The 22,791-nt window shown below is 35.7% G+C and overlaps 2 protein-coding genes and 1 long non-coding RNA gene across 8 annotated transcripts in view; all 3 read right to left on the bottom strand.

Annotated features, from left to right (window-relative positions):
* The window catches only part of LOC311086912 (immunoglobulin lambda-1 light chain-like), a 52,880-nt gene extending 30,640 nt beyond the window's left edge, over nucleotides 1–22,240 (bottom strand). For 2 of the 4 annotated variants that reach the window (XM_084120117.1, XM_084120113.1), the window contains exons 1-2: nucleotides 8,854–8,934; nucleotides 8,456–8,770 (exon numbers count right to left, since the gene is read on the bottom strand). In XM_084120117.1, coding sequence (XP_083976243.1) covers nucleotides 8,456–8,770; nucleotides 8,854–8,899 — 361 coding nt within the window. In that variant the 5' untranslated portion in view covers nucleotides 8,900–8,934. Of the gene's footprint in view, nucleotides 1–3,137; nucleotides 3,432–8,455; nucleotides 8,771–8,853; nucleotides 8,935–22,173 lie in introns of those variants that run through there. The other 2 variants (XM_084120115.1, XM_084120114.1) reach the window with 2 other exon arrangements.
* On the bottom strand, nucleotides 401–956 carry LOC311086918. Its single transcript, XR_014607146.1, has 2 exons — nucleotides 794–956; nucleotides 401–556 (listed from the first exon to the last, which is right to left on the bottom strand). It is a non-coding gene; the product is annotated as an uncharacterized lncRNA (long non-coding RNA).
* On the bottom strand, nucleotides 12,057–19,420 carry LOC311086915 (uncharacterized protein). 3 transcript variants are annotated; one of them, XM_084120126.1, is made up of 8 exons: nucleotides 19,336–19,420; nucleotides 18,987–19,171; nucleotides 15,775–15,876; nucleotides 13,984–15,665; nucleotides 13,201–13,334; nucleotides 12,956–13,018; nucleotides 12,695–12,789; nucleotides 12,057–12,314 (listed from the first exon to the last, which is right to left on the bottom strand). In XM_084120126.1, exons 1-4 carry the CDS (start codon nucleotides 19,388–19,390, stop codon nucleotides 15,561–15,563), a joined length of 447 nt encoding a protein of 148 aa, XP_083976252.1. In that variant the 5' UTR covers nucleotides 19,391–19,420; the 3' UTR covers nucleotides 12,057–12,314; nucleotides 12,695–12,789; nucleotides 12,956–13,018; nucleotides 13,201–13,334; nucleotides 13,984–15,560. The 3 variants fall into 3 exon arrangements, 1 of the variants encoding a protein (XP_083976252.1); XR_014607143.1 differs by lacking the exons at nucleotides 13,984–15,665; nucleotides 15,775–15,876; nucleotides 18,987–19,171; nucleotides 19,336–19,420 and adding an exon at nucleotides 13,703–13,977; XR_014607144.1 differs by lacking the exons at nucleotides 13,984–15,665; nucleotides 15,775–15,876; nucleotides 18,987–19,171; nucleotides 19,336–19,420 and adding an exon at nucleotides 13,723–13,977.
* Nucleotides 22,241–22,791: the final 551 nt, after the last annotated feature.

Below are 22,791 nucleotides of genomic sequence, written 5' to 3'. Positions count from 1 at the left end.
AAGAAACAGCTTTATTGTAGCCTAGTGTTAACAGTGTACGGTACAGATTTTAGGGTTCAGATACACTTTTTGAACATTTACAGTTGTTTTTAATGTAATATTGACAACAAAAAGCAAAGTCCCAATTAAAATATTCTGAATGTCTCCCCCTTCTTCTACTGTTGTTCCTAGTAAAACCGCATTGATTATGAAAGCAGGTTTTTGTAACGATTTCCTCTTACAGTCAGCACTGTGTTATCTCCAGTATAGTGCGCGCAGTAATATGATCCTGCATCGTCTAACTGCACTTTCGAGATAGTTAGTGACACTTGCTGATTTTTCACCGTTCCAGCAAATCCACTGCCGACCATCGCCGGATCGATTTTGGCTGTTGTCGATCCTGCTTCGAAATACATTAATCGCTGGAAAGCTCCTCCTGGTTTAGCTCTGTACCAGTGGATAGCGGTGGACTGAAGCGTCGATGAATCCACATTGCATGTGATTCTAGCAACTCTACCATTTAACTTAATGAGCACAGGATCAGGATGCATAGGAATATTTTGTCCATTTAAACAATCTAAAACCATAAGAGAAACAATTAAAATGTGCTAAACAAGTAAAAGTGTGTAAACACAACAATTAGGTATCGAATATCCTAAAGCTCTTATTTAGGAATAGACCTGCAAGCCTATTTGTAGGCAAAGTACTACCTAAAATTACTGACGAAAATGTATTTTTAAAAGTTGAAAATCACTGAATAATCTTAACTGAGAAATGTTAATAGGCTAATTATAACAGAAAACTAAAATTTTACCTATTAAGACTATTAACAACCCAAATGTTATCATTCCAGACACTGCCATGTCTACATCTGTCATCCACGAGTTTGAAGAATTATGAACTACATCTGCCAATCAGAAGGTAATGATAATGGCCTTGTGGTTTCCTCCGTGATGAATATCTCATCATCATCACTATTGCAAGGTTTCTTACACAAGCTAAACCACTCATGGGTTAGGCATCATTAAACACATGTAATTTAACCCTGGTTTATTAAAACTTCCTCCAGAGCTCTTCCTCAGTGGTACTCTGTTTTGCTATAAGGTGGCTTATGGATTTAAATAGATGGTGAACAGGTGAAGATGTTTCCCAGGTTGGCTGTGTTGGCAAGATGCTTTGAGTAGGCTAAAATTTTGTTTAAAAAACATTCGGTACTGACACTATGATATAATTCGGAATGGGTTGTGAAATTCACAATGTAGTTTAAAAAGTGCTATTGCAAATTGGTCACAAATTGAGAGAAAAAAAAGAGTCATTCTTTTTTTGTGCTTTCATTTGTAAAATAAATGGTTAAATCTATTTTATATTAAAGCCTGTACTATATTATATTCATGCATTTGTTCAAGACTAGTTTGGTTAATCCAGTTTATTTGTTATGTCTGTCAGCTTCTTTAACTTCTGCAGTGCCTTTCAGATTTATTTGATGGCCTGTATGATGGTCTGTTTAGTGGTAGTCAAAGCGCCACCTAATGGTTAATCTTGGAGATCAAGGACGCCGACAAGACAGCCCTGACTCCCCTGTCTTTCCCTTTGGCTTATTCGGTTCTAGAATGGCTTTGCTGAGCTTTTCACAGCAGCATGGAAGGTGTCGCAGGCTATGCACCACTTCCTACTGAAGCAGGCGAGTTCTTCTGTGGCCATCAGTTCCTAACCCCCATGCAGCGAACTGCTGCCCGAAAAACTCAGTCCCCTTGCCGCCCGACTTCAGGCGTGGGAAGTCATCCCGGGCGTGTCAGGCTGGGTTATGCCGACTATAAAATGAGGCTACTTGCTTCAGTTCGCTAGCAGGGCCTCCCGTTTCAGGGGTGTGGTTCAAACTTTGGTTCAGGACAATGATGCTGATGTTCTTCACTCCAAAGTGCAGTGTCTGCTGGTGAAGGGTGCCGCCTAGCCGGTCCCACCAAGAAAGATGGTGGGCTCTGGCCCATCCTCAACCTCAGGCTCCTGAATTGCACATTCATGAAGTGGCCATTCAGAATGTTGACTTTGGAGCAGATCCTCGTGCAAATTTGCCCAGGGGACTGGTTCTTATCAGTGGATCTGAAAGATGCTTAATTTCATGTCCAGATAGCCCCTCATCACAGACCATTCTTGAGATTTGCGTTCGATGGGGTGGCTTACCCTCAGAACTTATGTAGAGCACTCTAGCCAGTTTCGGCAATCAGAGCTCTGCTCAGAGCACAGCTCTTATGCTTCGAGGCTGCTCTAAAGGGCTTCCAGTTACGAAGCAGAGATTATCCTGCTGGATAGTTGATGCTATAGCCCTGGCTTATGCTTCAGTGGGCTTTGTATGCCCCATTGGAGTGAGGGCCCACTCCACTAGGGGAATGGCCTCCTCCTGGGCTTGGTCCAGCAGAGTCTCCATTTGAGATTTTTGAGCGGCCTCAAAACCAACATCATTTCTTGCAGATCTATCATTTATGTCAGCATACAGGATCCTCTTCAAGGTTTCTCCTTCTTTCTCCACTATACGCCTTAGTCTTAGGGGAATTTTTTTGCTCATTTATTTCCATATACTTCTTTGTCTTTTTGAGATTTTTGAGCGGCCTCAAAACCAACATCATTTCTTGCAGATCTATCATTTATGTCAGCATACAGGATCCTCTTCAAGGTTTCTCCTTCTTTCTCCACTATACGCCTTAGTCTTAGGGGAATTTTTTTGCTCATTTATTTCCATATACTTCTTTGTCTTTTTTCTTAAAACCCAATCAAAGCAATAAAATAATCAAAGTCTTCAAAAAATACTTACTGCACTGCTGACATTACTGCGTATCAGTGGCCCATATGTTATTGTGTTTAATGTGTTGACTTTCAATGAATTTGTACTGCATCTCTTACTATTTTAACACTGAGAAGGCCAGCACGTGTCGTTTCCACTACATTAAATAACTATCATCCTCTGTGCTGTTGTTTTTATCTGCAAGCATATTTGCTACACCAAACCACACTATTTTGTGGTTCTCCTCAAACAGTATCTGTCAGATGATTCAATACTTAAAAGTGGTTTGTAACTGTTAGATTTTGACATTGTTCATGTTGTGGAATAACAGTTTCTCATGGTTTATGTCAAGGATGTCAAAGCTTTCTCTCACTGTGGCTGCCATCCCAGCATGCACAGTAATACATGCCATTATGTTCCTCCTTTGTTTCTTTGAGTTTTATGCCATATGATTTTCCACTTTTTTCAGAGACAAAGTCTTTTGCTTCAGTTGTAGCAGTCCCAGACTCGCTGATGTAGAGTAGTCTTTTAAACGTTTCACCATCTTTCTTATGGTACCAGTGGACAAAACCACCAGAGCTCAAGCCAGTTACCTCACATTTGAAGGACACAGTTTTACCCTTTACCTTCACCAAAACCTTCTGATCTTGTTTTAAACTCAAACCTTCCACACCTGTGATGAAATTAAATGAAAATCAATTATTTTAAATAAGTTTTCATATTTATGTTTTTATCATTTCAACCTATTGACAAATTGCCCATTTAACCCCCTTTTAAAGTTTACTTACCATGGATCATTATGAGAACAACAGTGCACACGTTTATGAGCATCGTTCATTTGGTTATGTCAGGCGATATATGGTTCATAAAGTTCCCTGTACACTTCTTTACACTATTTTGCAAAAAAATCCATGCAGAAAATTGTTCAGTGACGTCATTTCCTGAGGTGGAGCTCTAACAAAACGGGATGTGATTTGTAGTTGCACAGCAATCAGAATAAAATATTTCAAAAGCTGATACATTTCTACCTCATTTCATTGATAACTTCGATATTTCATCTGGATTCTCTTCAATTTATCAGAAGTAATTTAGTAAAATGCAATTTGTTTAAAAAAAGGAACATGAAATGAAAAAAAAAATCCTCTTTTGCAGCTCAATAGCTCCATCCACTGTTGAAGACTCGCATTTCAAACAATCAACTGTATACAAATATTAAAAATATAGGAAAATATTTGAAAGGGCTTGAAGTAAGAAAAATAAATCACACCGGTTGCATTGAACTTCAGGGACTTTTAATAGTGGAGGTGAAATTTGGGTTCATTTGCACATGAAAAATTTGCTCATATTTCTACTCAAACGTGTAAAATGTAGCCTACTATCTAATGATAATATCCATGAGTTCATGTACAGTATGTGAGTAAATGTTCTCACTGTGGTCGCTTGTGTCCCAATAGGCGCAGTAGTAAACTGCAGCATGAATCGGCTTTGTGTTGCTCAGTTTTAGATTAAAGAGCTGTGTTCTGTCCACAGTGAAGTCATTTGCTTGGGGATTGTTGGCATCATGAGTAAAGCTACCGCCTGCATTGATATAGAGTAGTCTTGATGGGGCTTCACCCTCTCTCTGTTGGTACCAATGGATGTAATTCCAAGATTGTAAATCGGTCACTTTGCAGGGGAGATATGAAGTTTTGCCCACTGCTTTGACCAACGCTGGTTGACCTTGTTCCAAAGTCACTCCCAGAACATCTGCTTCGATTGAACAAAACAAATGTCATAAAACCTTTTACAAATTAAAGGCTTACTTTTAAATGCCACCTACCTGGGATCTCTGAGAGAAGGACAATATAAATGTATGCAAACATCATTCATCTAGTTTGCCGTTTGGAGAGTAATGCTCTTTTAGTGTTGTACCCAGCCTTGTATGCCATTCAAATACAGTTTGCTGATGTCATTTCCTGATTGTTTTCAGCACATGACATTTCTTTCCTATTTCATTTCAGTCATCAAGTTTTAGTCATTACATTTTAAAATTAAGGCCCTGAAGTTGATCTAAACTTGAGTAACTTCTATTACTTATTTTCACACTTTTTACACATTATTTTTCAAAACATACACTATAAAATAATGTACAAATTTTGAATATTAGCGGTGTGCAATGTTTTTAAATGTAAATGTGAAATGTTTTAAATTAAATTAAGATTGAGATCTGAGTTTAAGACAAAAGTAAAATAAAATGAAAATATATGGGCCTAGGCTACATTTTAGAAAAGTAGCCTAAACATTAAGACATGATAAAACGTTTGCAAGTCATTTTTAAATGTTACCTTATTCATATTACAAAAAGAAAATGATTTTCATTTTAATAAAAATCAACCATTGGGGTAAGCTATAAAGATGACAAGCCCACAGTTGAAGAAACAGCTTTATTGTAGCCTAGTGTTAACAGTGTACGGTACAGATTTTAGGGTTCAGATACACTTTTTGAACATTTACAGTTGTTTTTAATGTAATATTGACAACAAAAAGCAAAGTCCCAATTAAAATATTCGGAATGTCTCCCCCTTCTTCTACGGTTGTTCCTAGTAAAACCGCATTGATTATGAAAGCAGGTTTTTGTAACGATTTCCTCTTACAGTCAGCACTGTGTTATCTCCAGTCCAGAGCGCGCAGTAATATGATCCTGCATCGTCGAACTGCACTTTCGAGATAGTTAGTGACACTTGCTGATTTTTCACCGTTCCAGCAAATCTACGGGGGGTATCCTGATCGTTTGTAGCTTTTGTCGACTTAGCTTCGAAATACATTAATCGTTGGATAGCTCCTCCTGGTTTAGCTCTGTACCAGTGGAGAACGTTGGATTGAAGCGTCGATGAATCCACATTGCATGTGATTACAGCAGATCTCTCCTTTACCTTAATGAGCACAGGAACAGGATGCGTAGGGACATTTTGTCCATTTAAACAATCTAAAACCAGAAAATTAAAAAGCGTTGAGTGTATCTGAAATCCTAATTAAAGCACTTGTATTTGATCATAGCTAGCCTATTTGTAAGCTTCAATGGCTTTTTAACCGTCAATCAACTACGAGTTAGTCAGAACGCAGTAAAATAAAAGCTCGGTGTTTTCTGTTATAATCCGTAGGCCTATTGGACATTACATCGATAAAACATTAGTATTGTCATTATTTATGACTTTATGACATATTTACCTATCATAAAGGCACGTAGCCTACAAACAAAAATAGTGTTTTGTTTAAAACATTGTGTTTAAATGTTAGCTGTCAAATTAAGCCTGTGCGAGACGAACCTCAAAATATTGCAACAATATTACTGACGGAAATTCCGTTTTAAAAGTAGAAAATCACTGAATAATCATAACTGAGAAATGTTAATAATTATTCCAGGCTACTAAAATCTCACCTATTAAGGCTATTAACAACCCAAATGTTATCATTCCAGACACTGCCATGTCTACATCTGTCATCCACGAGTTTGAAGAATTATGAACTACATCTGCCAATCAGAAGGTAATGATAATGGCCTTGTGGTTTCCTCTTTACGAATATCTCATCATCATCACTATCGCAAGAAGGTTTCTTACACAAGCTAAACCACTCATGGGTTATAGGCAGCATTAAACACATGTAATTTAACCCTGGTTTGTTATAACTTCCTCCAGAGCAGATGAGCGGCTCTTCCTCAGTGGTACTCTGTTTTGCTATAAGGAGGCTTGTATGAATTTAAATAGATGGTGAACAGGTGAAGATGTTTCCCAGGTTGGCTGTGTTGGCAGACAAGATGTTTAAAAACATTCTGTAATGGCACAATGACAGTATGGGACCCAGGAATAGACTTTTGTCCTCTGTAGTGGACATTATATTTGAGTGAATTTCTTTGACAGCATGATGCATGTCACAATTTGGATGTCACAATTTGGATGTCATGTATTCTCAGAGTACAGGGATTCTCAGAGATACCAAATGTTTGGAGGTTTCACAATGACTGACATTCATTTAGTGATCACGTTTAGCACTCTTATGGAAATATGATAATTATTATCATTTAAATCAGACTACTTTTCAAATTGTTTGTCATAAATCAACATCTCAGGAAAATATTATGGGGTTTCAAATCAAAATATGACTTTATACAGGGCATTAATTTCATACATGACCTCTGTGGACACCAGCTTGCATAAACTGCCAAGTTAAGACTGAGGAGAACTAGTCTGACCAACTAGCAGTTAGTTAGGACTAATCACTCTTACACTTCAGACTCAAATTAGACCAATCTACTTTTTCATGTAACTGACTTAAAAAAGTTATGGCAAGACTTAAAGAAAAAAGACTAGTCTAATAATGTTATGCAACCGGCCCAGGACTTAAATAATGTTGTGGGAGACATAGCAAGTGAATAGGGGGAAAAAATGATATATCACTATGAAATAGATATTATTTTGAAAATTTTGCCAAATATTACCGTTTTCATTACATGTTGCCCCAAAAACACATTTTCATAATATGCTAATTAGATACATTTTATAGATACATTGTATTAAATGGGACTATGGTAATTTACACACATATTGCATATAAAGTAAAATGGTATATCAAATCATTTCTATAAATCTTTCATAACATAGTTGAGAATCATCTTTATACAAAGTTTGGTTAAAAAAAACCCTGAAACCTAAAATATTATGGAATGGAATGGAAAATGGAAAAAATGGAAAGAAATCTCATTGTTTTTGCCTATACATGTCATTTCATGTTCTTTTGTGTGTGTGTGTGTGTGTGTGTGTGTGTGTGTGTGTGTGTGTGTGTGTGTGTGTGTGTGTGTGTGTGTGTGTGTGTGTGTGTGTGTGTGTGTGTGTGTGTGTGTGGACATAGCATAACATGAATAAAATATCTTTTGTCAAAAATGTTTTCCCCCTCATTTGTTTCTTATGCTCTAAACAATGTAATGACATGAAAAAAGACCAAATTTAAAAAACTTTTTTTCCCCTGGTTCCCAGGAGTATATAATTCAGAATTCATTGGTTGTGAAATTCACAATAGTTTAAAAAGTGCTATTACAAATTGGTCACAGAGATACATTTGAGAGAAAGAAAAAAAGAGTCACTCTTTTCTGTGCTTTTATTTGTAAAATAAATGGTTAAATCTATTTTATTTTATAGCCTGTAGTACTATACTAAATTCATGCATTTGTTCAAGTTTGGTTAACCCAGTATATTTGTTACGTCTGTCAGCTTCTTTAACTTCCGCAGTGCCTTTCAAATTATTTGATACAGAAATTAATTGAAATGCATGTGAAAAGAACGTTAAGTCGGCACACTGCTGAATTTAGGACAAGTGTTATTTTTGAGCAACTGAAAATTACAAACCTGTAAATGTCCATAAATACGAAAAATAATTGTATAATAATTCTACTTATGTGACAATGATAAATACTTATTTATATCTTCACAACATATAACAAATATGAGATGTGTCTGACATATTCTAAAATCATAATAATACAGTGTGTAAAATAACTATATACATACATAATGTATCCATGAACAGCAGGGCAATAAAGAGATAAACAGATCAAAATACTGTACCAACATCCAGTCATCCTATAAAGCTTATAGAAATATTGTATTCATTAATTACATTACCAGTACAGTTCATGTACAGGATGTGAGTAAATGTTCTCACTGTGGTTGCCTGAGCCCCAGTAGGCACAGAAGTAAACGGCAGCGTGACTCTTCTGAGTGTTGCTCAGTTTTAGATCATAAAGCTTTGTTTTGTCCACAGTGAAGTCATTTGCTTGGGGATTGTTGGAATCACGAGTGACAGCACCATCTTTAGTGATATAGAGTAGTCTCGATGGGGCTCCACCGTCTTTTATTTGGTACCAGTGGACGTAATCTGAAGAGCTCATACCCTTCGCTTTGCAGGGCAGATACACGGTTTTGCCCTCTGCTTTAGCCAAAGCCTTTAGACCTGGCTCCAAGCTCATTCCTAGAAATGCTGTTTTGACAAAACCAAATTAAATACATTTAAATCAGTTTTTAATTTTGTATTGCTTTATTATTATTATAAATGTCACTTACCTGGCATCTTTAAGAGGAAGACAATATAAATGTATAAAAACATCATTAATCTGGTGAAAAATACACCTGTGTAAAGCTGTCTTTCAGGTTTTCACACTGCTTTTGTATGAGTTTCAAAAATAGGGTGCTGATGTCATTTCCTGAAATGGAGTTACCGTAGAAACCATTTTAAAAGAAATTTTACATGAGCCTTTTACGCTAACTGATTTTCAAGTTACATTAAATTATCCCCACATATCTGTAAGATATTTGATTTTTTTTTTTTTTTAATATGATTATGAGAATCAATGCTTAAGGTTATTTTAATTAATTAAACTAGTAAGGTTGATATAACTATTTGGAAAAACAAGACAGCTGAATTAAAAATAAAATAAAAAAATATGGAACATATTGATAAAAATGATGTTATGTACAGGCCAGTATTAAGTATAGACGATTCAGTATAGTCATGCAGATAGTGTACACATGTTTTTTTCTTCTTCATTAACAGTGTCTGTTTTAGCATTTAGAACAATTTTAGTTATTTTATAAAATAATCCCTGTAAAAAAATACATGCTAACACTCAGACATTGATATATAATACCAGTCAAAAGCTTGTCAAAAATAACTGCTGCTGAATTTTCAGTATCATACTCCATTCTTCAGTGTCATATGATCCTTCAGAAATAATTGTAATATGCTGATTTGCTGCTTAAGAACATTCATAATTATTATTATTTTTATTATCAATGTTGAAAACAACAGTTGCTTATTATTTTTGTGGAAACAGATTTTATTTTGATCAGAAATCTTTGATGAATAGAAAGTTCAATGAACAGCATTTATTTGCATTTATTAAATTTATTAAAGCATTTATTAAATAAAATCTTTAAATATCTTCACTGTTACTTTTGATCAATTAAATGCATCATTGATGAATAAAAGTATTAATTTTTCTCTTTTTTTAATCTTACCACAAATGTTTGAATGTTATCATAGTTTCCACAAAAATGTTAAGCATCAAAAACTGTTTTCAACTGATAATAATAATAATAATAATGAATGTTTCTTGAGCACCAGATCAGCATATTAGAATGATTTCTGAAGGATCATGTGACACTAAAGACTGAAGTAATGATGCTGAAAATTCAGCTTTGCCATAACAGGAATAGATCACATTTTTAAATGTATTAAAATAGAAAACAATTATTTTAAATTGCAATAATATTTCATAATATTGCTGTTTTTTCTGTATTTTTAAAGTGCTATGGTGAGCAGAACAGACTTATAAAAAAAAAATAAAAAAAATGATTTGTTTATATACACTGCTAACGCAACAGTTCACAGGAAAGACAAATGTCTCCCCCTTGCGTTATACGGTTGTCATTACAAACAAAATAAAAAAATTGTAGCCTACTACTGAACTGCACTACAGTGCTTTCAAATGCTCCACAATGACCAGTGATTATAAAACAAGTGATATTTGATTTGTGAAGCTAATACAGCGATGTAAACATGGCATTTATACTGATGTTGTTTCCATTTGTGAAGATGAACCAACACTCATATGAACTATTCTTTATTCACTTTACAGTTAAATTAGCACAGATATGTCCATCACAGAAATGCTCTACACAGTGAGGCTAACAATACGAACACAAGAGTGATGCTGTTTTTTTTTTTTCAGAACCAAACAAAGACAGTGATTACTCTATCAACCAATTACATATATTGCATATTTTTTTGATTTCCCACCCCCAAACTTTCCCACTCGTCATTGGCTTAAAAAATATAGAGTTGAATAAATACAATTTCTCCAAACATAAAACATCATTCACAAATTAATGTTTCCACGTCCATTCAAGGTTAAGTTCTGCATTTATGTCATTGTGAATATAATACACGTAATATCTGTAATTATAGGGAGCTACATGTTGTGTTTTGCCAAGCTGTATGAGTCAGGTGCAATATTTCAGATTTCTTCTCACAACATTTCTCATGCTGTAAACTCAACACATATCCATATTCATCAAGAGGACTTCGATTCATTTGGCATAAACACTGAAAGTCTCGGTCATAAACTGTGCCAATATCAAATATATGCCAAATACCACCACCATATAGCCGCGCACGGCCAGCCGTGAAACTACAGAGAACACTAACGATGATGCAATGTCACATTTATATCAGAAATATCTCAAAGAAAACACCTAAGTTTTGTGTAACACTTAGAATGGTTAAATAGGTCATATCACTACAAATTCTGATAAAATTCGCTGCAGAGCAACAAAGTCAATACAATACACTTGGTGCAGAGAGGATAAGGTAACGTTTTTTTGTCTTTAGAGGGGAAACTCTCACGTTAGTTCTTCTTTAAACAGACAGGGATTACATGTGGAGGTCACCAGAGTTCCAACAAAGCACACATCAATTCGTTGCTGCTCACAGGTAAACAAACAAAAAACAGGGACTTTATCTTGGTTTTGCGAGAAAAGGTTGACCATACCCAGCTGGCATTTTAACGTAGAGTCAGCGTTGAATCAACGTCAGGTGTCAGTGTTGGATAACCGTTGGATTTTGTTTAGATTTTGCAAATCTAATCAACGTTGAAATAGCAACGTCATTCCAACGTCAATATAATCAACGTTGAAATAGAAACATCATTCCAACGTCAATATAATCAACGTTGAAATAGAAACGTCATTCCAACGTCAATATAATCAACGTTGAAATAGAAACATCATTCCAACGTCAATATAATCAACGTTGAAATAGAAACGTCATTCCAACGTCAATATAATCAACGTTGAAATAGAAACGTCATTCCAACGTCAATCTAATCAACGTTGAAATAGCAATGTCATTCCAACGTCAATCTAATCAACGTTGAAATAGCAATGTCATTCCAACGTCAATCTAATCAACGTTGAAATAGCAACGTCATTCCAACGTCAATATAATCAACATTGAAATAGAAACGTCATTCCAACGTCAATCTAATCAACGTTGAAATAGCAATGTCATTCCAACGTCACGTTTCTCAACATAGGTGAATTCGCCAACGTTGAATCAATATTGATTTTAGTTTAGATTTTGCAAATCTAATCAACGTTGAAATAGCAATGTCATTACAACGTCAATCTAATCAACGTTGAACAGTCAGCTAGGAAGAAGCCAATTGGTCAAAGCAAGACCAGGAAGAAGATTAATAAAGACATTTCACTGACGTAAGAAACATGCTTTATTGCATGGCTGCAAGTGTGCCAACATTTCACACAACATCATTTTACACGTGTCGAACTTTAACCTTTAGAAAAACGGCCCAAACATTGGGCAACATTGAACACGGCTGGTTAAATCTTCCCTTCTTGTTACTTCTTTCTGCCACCGCCACCTATCCTCTCTGGTGCATATTTCAAGTATTTGGCCATGTATTCGTCTGCTTTTGTTGTAGTTGTATCAAATGAGCTCAAGACAGCGTCTGATGAGGGGGGGGGGGGGGGGGGGGGAAACAGATCAGTATTAGCAAACGTTAACCTCTCAAATTAAAATATTTTGCAAATATCAACTTTTGTGGAATTGCCAATGTTTCAAGTATATAAATTAGTATTGATCAATGTGCAAGGTCATTGATAATCATGTGCTTGGGCAAGCAACAAAAGGCAGTTGGTAGTAACCAGTGCTGCCGGTAGAGAAGTTAGTCTAGAGCCCAGAATGGAGTACTGTATATAATATTAGACCATGCTCTGTAGAGTTCTCCAACTAAAATGATTTCTTCATTTCTTATGAATTATTATTCTGCTTACTATATTCAATTATTTAAAACACTGTTACAAAACTACTATGTTAAAGCAAACTCACCACAGATTATCTTGTAGAGACGGGTCTTCATGAAGGCAACCTTCCCACTTCTTCCTCTGAGGCTCATTATGGCCATCATTTTATTTGTCATAGTTCTGCCATGGTTAAACAGATTTATATTAGAATATTATATTGCAATCAAGTTCATTATGAAAATGTAGCAGAGAGTGAGTAAGTGGGTGTGTGGGGGGAGTGCATGACAGTATATGACAGGGAACATCACTGTAAACTAATGCAAAAAAGGAACATAAAGTTACTTACGCAGCCATTGACTTCTTCACATGGTCTGCAGCATCAACGCCTCCCAACATCTTCAGTTGTTTACTCGGAAAAGAACAAGAAACAAGAAATTAAAATTATAACCAGAAAATGTGGTCAGAGTCAGACCTCCACAAAGCAGGCACATGATGAGGACGAGGAGTTTGTAGTGGTCACCAAAGTGAACAAGCCAATTGTCATAATGAAACTTTGCCAGCACTTTACAAGATTAATTATTTAAAACTTACCAGTTCTACTCCCTCATTCTTGTCCTCCAAGTGATTCTCTAAAGCTTCAAGCTCTTCTTTAGTGTTTGCCGGCTTCACTTCATAACTTGTTCCAGCAGAGCTCTTTTCCCGCTGTCTTCCCGTATAGTATTTTCCTATAAAATATCCCGAAAAATGAAAATTTCAACATTCATCTTTCTGTTGCTATCCCTCTGCTGACAGCAAAAATTCGTACTACAAAACTGCAGCATTAACTATGCGAGTTGTGAAGCTAGGTCTAACGTGACTTTGCTTACAGATTGGCATGAAATCGTGCTCTCACAACAACCACGCTGTTATCTTAAAAAGGCCAATATCACGCTAAGGTTGACTTCAAGTAAGCAAAACGATGCTTTGAAAACATCTGTTTCGCTGAAAGGGCAAGGGGGTAGAAACAGGACAACAGTGCAGAGACTGACAGGTCCGATGGAAGGGCTAACATTAATGTTATGAGAGTAAGGTATTAAAATACGGGATATTTTACAGGAAAATTTGTCCACATACTGGTCCCTGGTTTCCCCATTTAACGTATCCCGGTAAATTCCACATCCTTTTCGGGATTCTAGCATCTTTTTTCTTTCTTTTCTTCTCCCTACTCTGTTTCTCCTCGTTCGACTTGCTGTATGTTTACATTCGCGAGGCCATCAACATGGCCGCCACGCCAAGTATGACGTCACGACGCCCATATGTGACAGAGTCAGGCACACACAACATTTATTTAGGAATTTTCTAGTTATAAAATGTGACTTCAAAAACTTTGCTTACCGTTTGAGATGTTACCACCAAATTCATTCCGAACCCGTCCAGGTCAGAATCTGCCTGACGATGACAACACAGACCCACTTCGCGCATGAGCAATCGGGTGTTGTCTGGAACCGTCAGAGCCAATAGAATCACAGTTGTGTGATGGACAACCGCCGTCCTCCAATCAACCTCTTGTGTTGAACGATATTCCAAAATGATCAATCAGACTGGAGTTGCTCTCAAAGTACGCCAGGAGATGTAGAAAGCGTCTCAATTCTCTTTTGGCTGATGTGTATTTATTTTTATTTTTTATTCCTTATGAAAACATGAATTGTATCTAAATGATGTATTACAAGATCAATTTCTTTTTTCGGCAAATTGTAACAAATGTGTTATGCAATAAAAAAAAAGAAAAATAAAAGATGTAACGTTAGAAAGCGCTTTTATCACGACTCAACAAACGTTTAATTCAGAGTTGATCTTTCAACGTTGTATCATTATTCATGTATCAACACTTTTTCAACAGTTAATTGATCAGCATTGTTTGGATGTTGGAACAACGTTATTTTTCTATTGATATATTTCAACAAAATGTTTAAAAGTCATGGTTGTAAAAAAAATAATGTTGATTTGAAGTACAACTAAAAAAAAAATTTTTATTTCTATGTTGAATCCGTAGTGAGTTAACAACACCACTTCAACCATTTAGTGTTCAACGTTGTTTTGACGTTGAATTAATGTTACTTAACAAACGTTTAATTCAGAGTTGATCTTTCAACGTTGTATCATTATTCATGCATCAACACTTTTTCAACAGTTAATTGATCAGCATTGTTTGGATGTTGGAACAACGTTATTTTTCTATTGATATATTTCAACAAAATGTTTAAAAGTCATGGTTGTAAAAAAATAATGTTGATTTGACGTACAACTAAAAAAATTATTTTTATTTCTATGTTGAATCCGTAGTGAGTTAACAACACCACTTCAACCATTTAGTGTTCAACGTTGTTTTGACGTTGAATTAATGTTACTTAACAAACGTTTAATTCAGAGTTGATCTTTCAACGTTGTATCATTATTCATGCATCAACACTTTTTCAACAGTTAATTGATCAGCATTGTTTGGATGTTGGAACAACGTTATTTTTCTACTGATATATTTCAACAAAATGTTTAAAAGTCATGGTTGTAAAAATAATGTTGATTTGACGTACAACTCAAATTTTATTTATATTTCTATGTTGAATCCACAGTGAGTTAACAACACCATTTCAACCATTTGGTGTTTAACATTGTTTTGACGTTGAATTAATGTTTTTCCATAAACTGACATTATTTCAACCACATTTAAACGTTTAAGGTCAGTCGAATGCCAGCTGGGTACTATCACGTCATGCTTGGTTATTTTCGTTATGCTCTGAGTAGGTATTTGTGTCTCCGCTTGCTTCGTTTAGTCGCTTTTAGTGTTATTTCCTCTTGTATGGTTTTTGCCTGCTCTGATTGACAGCTGTCATCAGTACATCAGACTTCACGGTGGATGGCTCTGTCTGCAAACGTCCAGGTCCACACGCCTTCTCATGACACGCTGAGGTCATTTACTCCAGGCGCTGCGTAAAGTTTTCAGGAAACAGTCCTTTCTTAGCTGAGCTTCCGCGCTGTTGCCAGTCGCTCTCTCTGATGCCAGTGAGCCAACCAGCATCCTGAAGAGAGAATCAAATGAGCGTTCAAATCAGGTTCTGATTATCATAATGTCAAAACAAGAAAAGATAGTAAAACAAAACAAAAGTTAAACATTCAAGCAAATCGTACCTGGTCTTCAGCTAGCTCTGTAGGGACCACCAAAACAATGTCTCCTTTCTTCAGCTCCAGTTCGTCTGGTTTCGCTGCTTCAAAATCATGCAACGTTTCAACCTACGAGACAGCAGAAGAACAAGACTCATTATTACATGTGCATAAAAGCTCTGTTCATTTTCAGCGTGTTCATCTTAAAGTCACCATAAAATCAAACAATTTGACAATTTGTATTTTTTATGGAATATTGCAGCAATTATTATAAATGATTAATCCGTGCACATCGTTGTTGTGCGTATCCCTGTTGCAGCGACATCTGTTCTCTGATGACGTGTTTACTGGCTACCCTACATTTTTTTCTTGTTCGAGAAGCCGTTTCATACGGATGTACGTCACAATAGGGATTAGGGAAGAAAAGACAATCGTGGTAGTGCTATCTAGCAGTCACATGTTTCCTATGATTAGGCTGCGTAACTAAAACATGCAAACTTTCACGTTTCTCGTTTCATAAATGCAACTAGTGTTGTTTTTGGCGGCCTGTTTTAATTTTAGTTTTAGTCTAGTCTTTGTGTCAGGCTGTCATTTTAGTTTTTATTAGTTTTAGTCACATTCATACTCTTTTTAGTCTAGTCAAGTTTTAGTCGACGAAAACTGATGACATTTTAGTCTAGTTTTAGTCAACGAAAACTGATGACATTTTAGTCTAGTTTTAGTCGACGAAAACTGATGACATTTTAGTCTAGTTTTAGTCAATGAAAATTGTATTTTAGTCTCTTTTTAGTAATGCGATTCTATTTAACCCAGTCAATATATAATTTCAAACAAGGCTATCTTATTATAGGCTATTTAGTAGGCCTATATTTAGGGCTGTGACGGTGGCAGGTTTTTTTTACCACCGCGGTATTATTATTAAAAAATAATATTAAATTTTAATATTCGGGGGGTTATTAAAAAAAAAAAAAAAACTCGTTTTATATTTCCACACAAAGACGCGATGCACTCTGCGCTTTGAGCGGGATGTGGGACACGAGCAGGAAAACACGAAGATATCGATCTCTTTATGATATCTTCGTGTTTTCTACTTGATGTAAATTGGTTTGAAGAGCGAATTTTATCCTCCACAAGGGCAAGATATTTAGGCTGTGTTTGAGATTGCGCTGCCAGAGAAAGTGAAACTAAAAATCACCCACACGTGTCAAACGCGCTTTACAACTAAACTCGCGCCCAATGTCTAATATAACAAGCACAAACTGTGTTAAAAAGAATTTGACATGCAAGTACAAATGTAGGCTATCTGTCCTACAGCGTTTTTCTACTTTACCACAGTAAAGAATACGAATATAATAGGCTTAATTAAAAGTGAACCAAGAAACGTTTATAATAGGCTACCTTTAGAAAATGGGTGAGACGTGACACGTGAGTGAAGATTTGGGAAAAGAAACAAGAGATTCCATGCAGGGATGAGTCACGATTTTTGGATATTCGATTAGTTTATTTAATTATAAAATATCGAATAGGTTGTGCGATTATACTCTAAAATAAAATCTCCATGTTCTGGCGCTAATGCGGTGACGTGTTCATGTAACAAGAGACGCTGCCAATAACGCACATAACAGCTGTCACAAAGAACCAGCAAAAGTAATGATTATGAATGTGTCAAATATATCAATGAGACATTTTAATAGAATAACTAATGGAGTAATATATGGTTAAATTCGCTGATAATCGGGTGACCAGATCGCAATCCAGAATTTAAAGCCGACAAAGCTATGGGTTCACGCACAACTCTCTCATTCGTCGTGACGTTACATTTCGTCTCGTCTCGTTTTGGTCAACGAAAATGAAGAGACATTTTAGCATAGTTTTTATTTTTTAAACCACATTTAGTCTCGTTTTTATTCGTCAACGATATTGCATTATACATGTATTTTAGTCATCGTCACATGACCATGCATTTACGTCTAGTCTCGTCTCGTTTTCGTCAGGTGATAACGGTTCGTTGACGACAATATTTCGTCATAATTTTCGTTGACGAAAGCAACACTAAATGCAACTGGCGGCATCTTTTGTCTCAGTTATCGATTGTAGTGAAAATATAATTAGAGGACTTCAGTGATTATTACTGTAATATTGTTACAGTGTCTGTTTTGTTGTTAGGCCAAATGTTTTGTAACTTGTAATGAACTAATGAACTATATATATATATAGAGAGAGAGAGAGAGAGAGAGAGAGAGAGCTGGTAAGTCCCGCCCATCCGTAAAACCCCAAGTGGACCTCTAGGTTGAAAAATCGTCAATGCAAGTGAATGTGAGAAAATAATTATTTTCTTGTCCCGTTTGAATTGTGCCATGAATGTGAACATATGTTGTCTTTTGAATTTTTTCATGTTACGAGTTTGACAGTATATTGTATACTATGATTCTTTGGCTAGCAGTTGTGGAAAAGACATAACGAGAAAGACTACATGTCGCCTATGTGACGTCACCCCATAACACATTTTCCCTCCACTTGTCAAATCACGGTGCTAATGCTGCGATAATCTATGGAGACAGATCGAGATGCCTGTGTGTTTTGTACCCAAATGTCACCATTCAAACCAAATGGGCTGTTCTTTCTTCAGATTCCCGTCTGATGTAAAAAGTGCTCTCACACAAAGTCTAACCGTATCAAACTTCTACCCGCTAAATTAAAGCATTCTTCACACGAAAAATTATATTAAAAATTCACAGACAACATATGTTCACATTCATGGCAAAATTCAAACGAGACCAGAAAATAATTATTTTCTCACATTCACTTGCATTGACGATTTTTCAACCTAGAGGTCCAGTGGGGTTAGCGGAAGGGACGGGACTTACCAGCTCTCTCTCTCTCTCTCTCTCTCTCTCTCTCTCTCTCTCTCTCTCTCTCTCTCTATATATATATATTTCTTAGCAGTACATTTAAGGTTATATCTACCTTATTTTTAAGGTAAGAGCGGGCTTGGTCATTTTTAACTTGATTGTGCAAGGCTTCTGGGTGTCAGCCGCTCCTAGTTGTACAAAAACATAGACAGGAAACCTTGCAGAGTTTTTGTGCAAGACTTTAGTATTTTTGTGTACTGTGCTGACTGAGCTCTGGGACCAGCAAGCACAGTAATACATCGCTGAATGCTCTTTTTTCAGCTTGGTGATTTTCAAAGCAAAATGATTTGATGTTTTCTTTTCTGATTTTATGGACTCAAAACCTGCATCATTTTTTGCGGATCCATCACTTATGTCAGCATACAGGATCCTCTTCAAGGTTTCTCCTTCTTTCTGCTGATACCAGTGGATGTAGCTCCAGCAGTCTGAAGTGAAGTGACAGTCTATAATGGCTAACTTTTCCTCTGCTTTGGTCAGTGAGATTTTCTGTTTCAGCTCACTGGCTCCATCCACTGCAAAAAACAACAGCTCACAAATCAAACTACTTTTTCATATTTAAAGGTGGAATAAAACATAATGTAATGATAAAATAATAGCTTATATTTTCTGGTTTTAGAAGTATTTCTGGTTACAAACAGTGATATAAAGATGATATGGCCACACATTAAACACTTACCTTTAAATATAAGGAGAAAAAACAGCAAACAGAGTAACTGCGGCTGAGGACTCATGATGGCAGATTTAAGATAGAGAGCTTCTGTTTTTTTCTCTGGGACGAAGGTGGAATTTATTTCTATGAGCAAAAAACAGGAAGTTGCAGTGTTTCTGAGTTTCCTGTCCTCATGCTAATATGTGTTTGAATTGAGGTTTTTGATACAGGTTCATGATCTTTTTTTGGATTAAAGTCAGTAAGTTTATCCCTTTTTATGAAACGGCACAGTTAGTTCAAGTCAAATGAAGGCTATTCATAAATATATTCATGATTTAACTATATGATATTTTAACTTGAAAAATGTGTTTGCAATTTTTTTGCAAAGTTGTGTACACCTCTGTGATACTAGATAACGTGACATTTTTGGGATCATTCTATATATACATTTTTTGTTGTTGTTGTTGATAAAACGATGTTTTTCAAAAATGTATGAAAGCATCAAAAACATATTACATTTCGAAAAAGTTGGAACTTGCATTTTGAACTAAATTGTAAAAGTATTTTAATTTTCATCATCTCATCCTCATCCACCCATTTGCCTTTAATTCCACTACAGTAATGCGTCATATGATATTGTTTATTATAACAGATAATGTGAATAAAGAGTCTATGACGCTAATATTTCAAAATGAAGCATTGCTTGGTAATTGGTTAACCTAAATTCAACCTAATTCATTTGTGAGACAGTCTAACAGAAGGATGGACAAAACCAGTGAAATATCAATGAACAAGTCATTGCAGAATATATCAAAATATTACAAAATGTTTAATACGTTAACATATATACTAACTATTAGGTGATTCAAATGTAATGACTGCTTTTGTAGTTTTGTATAAAAATGTATTTGCTTGGGGATTGTTCTTTCAAATGCTACAGGCAGGATAGGATGCTAATTTACTGTAAATTTGTCGGCAAAAAAAAAAAAAAAGATTTTTTTTCAGGATGTTCTCAGGTTTTATTCTGTGAAAGCATCCGATTCTGTTGTAGAAAGACAGAGACAAATAGTCTGAATAATTCCAGCGGTCTGAAGTGAAGTGACAGTCTATAATGGCTAACTTTTCCTCTGCTTTGGTCAGTGAGATTTTCTGTTGCAGCTCACCGGCTCCATCCACTGCAAAAAGCAACAACTGAACTCACAAATCAAACTACCAGACCATTTGGTTAGATGTATCATAATGGTTATTATTATTATTTAACATTTCATTTTCTTTAAAAACTAGTTTTATAATACAGAATCAATTATATTGCCAAATAATAAAAGACTCGCCTCTGCATGAACTGAAAAAGCAGGAAAAAGGAAAGCATCTAAAGAGCATTCATAGACAGTCTGATTCTGTCTTTACTCTGTGATTCATGAATTGAGCAACAAACAGGAAGTTGCAATACTAATGGCTATTCTGGGTTACAGATGTGAAATGCACCATACTGAGCTTAACCCAAGAGAAAGTTTGTTCCTTTTCAAGGATTTCGGCATTTCATTGATGGACTTCCTCATTTCCACCACTTTTGAGCACTCTCAGATTTTTTTTTATTTTTTTTATTTTAACTTTAGGGGTCACTGGGGTAGTACCCTTAAAGGACATCTTTGTACCTTTTTTACCCCTAAAGGTGCATATTAGTACCTTAGAGTAGCAATACTAACCTACAAAGTTGTCCTTTATACTGCCCCAGTGACAAGCTGTTGTACCCTTTAAAGTAAAATGTTTGCAATTTGTTTCTGAGAGTGAATGTTAGGAGCAGCCAATATCTGCAGTTAACTTAATATTGTTTGGATTGCCTCAGCAGGAAGTAGTAGTTGTAGTAGCTATATTTCAATGTGTGGTTAAAGTCCTTGGACTTGCATTATGTTCATATCCTAAAGTAAATTTGCGACACCAACATTTCTGCCTATTGAAAGTCTAGAAGGCACTATACACCTCGTAGGGGGGAAATAATTCTCATTTATTTCCATATATTTTTTTCTTAAAACCCAATCAAAGCAATAAAATAATCAAAGCCTTTAAAACACTGACTGCATATTTATTGTGTTTAATGTGTTGAAGCTCTGCATTGATTGCATGCTGTTCATGAATCCCCTTTGCAATAGATTGCACTATGAAATTAGAAGTTGTTGTACTGCATCTCTTACTATTTTAACACTGAGAAGGCCAGCACGTGTCGTTTCCACTACATTAAATAACTATCATCCTCTGTGCTGTTGTTTTTATCTGCAAGCATATTTGCTACACCAAACCACACTATTTTGTGGTTCTCCTCAAACAGTATCTGTCAGATGATTCAATACTGTAATAAAAGTGGTTTGTAACTGTTAGATTTTGACATTGTTCATGTTGTGGAATAACAGTTTCTCATGGTTTATGTCAAGGATGTCAAAGCTTTCTCTCACTGTGGTTGCCATCCCAGCATGCACAGTAATACATGCCATTATGTTCCTCCTTTGTTTCTTTGAGTTTTATGCCATATGATTTTCCACTTTTTTCAGAGACAAAGTCTTTTGCTTCAGTTGTAGCAGTCCCAGACTCGCTGATGTAGAGTAGTCTTTTAAACGTTTCACCATCTTTCTTATGGTACCAGTGAACAAAACCACCAGAGCTCAAGCCAGTTACCTCACATTTGAAGGACACAGTTTTACCCTTTACCTTCACCAAAACCTTCTGATCTTGTTTTAAACTCAAACCTTCCACACCTGTGATGAAATTAAATGAAAATCAATTATTTTAAATAAGTTTTCATATTTATGTTTTTATCATTTCAACCTATTGACAAATTGCCTATTTAACCCCCTTTTAAAGTTTACTTACCATGGATCATTATGAGAACAACAGTGCACACGTTTATGAGCATCGTTCATTTGGTTATGTCAGGCGATATGTGGTTCATAAAGTTCCCTGTACACTTCTATTTTGCAAAAAAATCCATGCAGAAAATTGTTCAGTGACGTCATTTCCTGAGGTGGAGCTCTAACAAAACGGGATGTGATTTGTAGTTGCACAGCAATCAGAATAAAATATTTCAAAAGCTGATACATTTCTACCTCATTTCATTGATAAATTCGATATTTCATCTGGATTCTCTTCAATTTATCAGAAGTAATTTAGTAAAATGCAATTTGTTAAAAAAAAAAAAGAACATGAAATGAAAAAAAAAAACCTCTTTTGCAGCTCAATAGCACCATCCACTGTTGAAGACCCGCATTTCAAACAAACAACTGTATACAAATATTAAAAATATAGGAAAATATTTGAAAGGGCTTGAAGTAAGAAAAATAAATCACACCGGTTGCATTGAACTTCAGGGACTTTTAATAGTGGAGGTGAAATTTGGGTTCATATGCACATGAAAAATTAGCTCATATTTCTACTCAAACGTGTAAAATGTACTATCTAATGATAATATCCATGAGTTCATGTACAGTATGT

Source organism: Abramis brama, assembly GCF_963993115.1.
Source record: "Abramis brama genome assembly, chromosome: 7".
In the NCBI taxonomy this organism is placed as follows: domain Eukaryota; kingdom Metazoa; phylum Chordata; class Actinopteri; order Cypriniformes; family Leuciscidae; genus Abramis; species Abramis brama.
Note: the sequence above shows the minus strand (reverse complement) of the source record. Positions and strands in the feature narration are given on the sequence as shown.

Bases quoted from the DNA above. Each gene is read 5' to 3' on its own strand.
- LOC311086915 (XM_084120126.1), bottom strand. From the start codon at position 19,390: ATGAGTCCTCAGCCGCAGTTACTCTGTTTGCTGTTTTTTCTCCTTATA. The intron at 19,172-19,335 runs GTAAGTGTTTAA...TGTTTTTTGCAG, and splicing joins TTTTCTCCTTATATTTAAAG to TGGATGGAGCCAGTGAGCTG. The intron at 15,877-18,986 runs GCAGGTTTTGAG...GCTGTCTCGTAG, and splicing joins ATGGATCCGCAAAAAATGAT to GTTGAAACGTTGCATGATTT.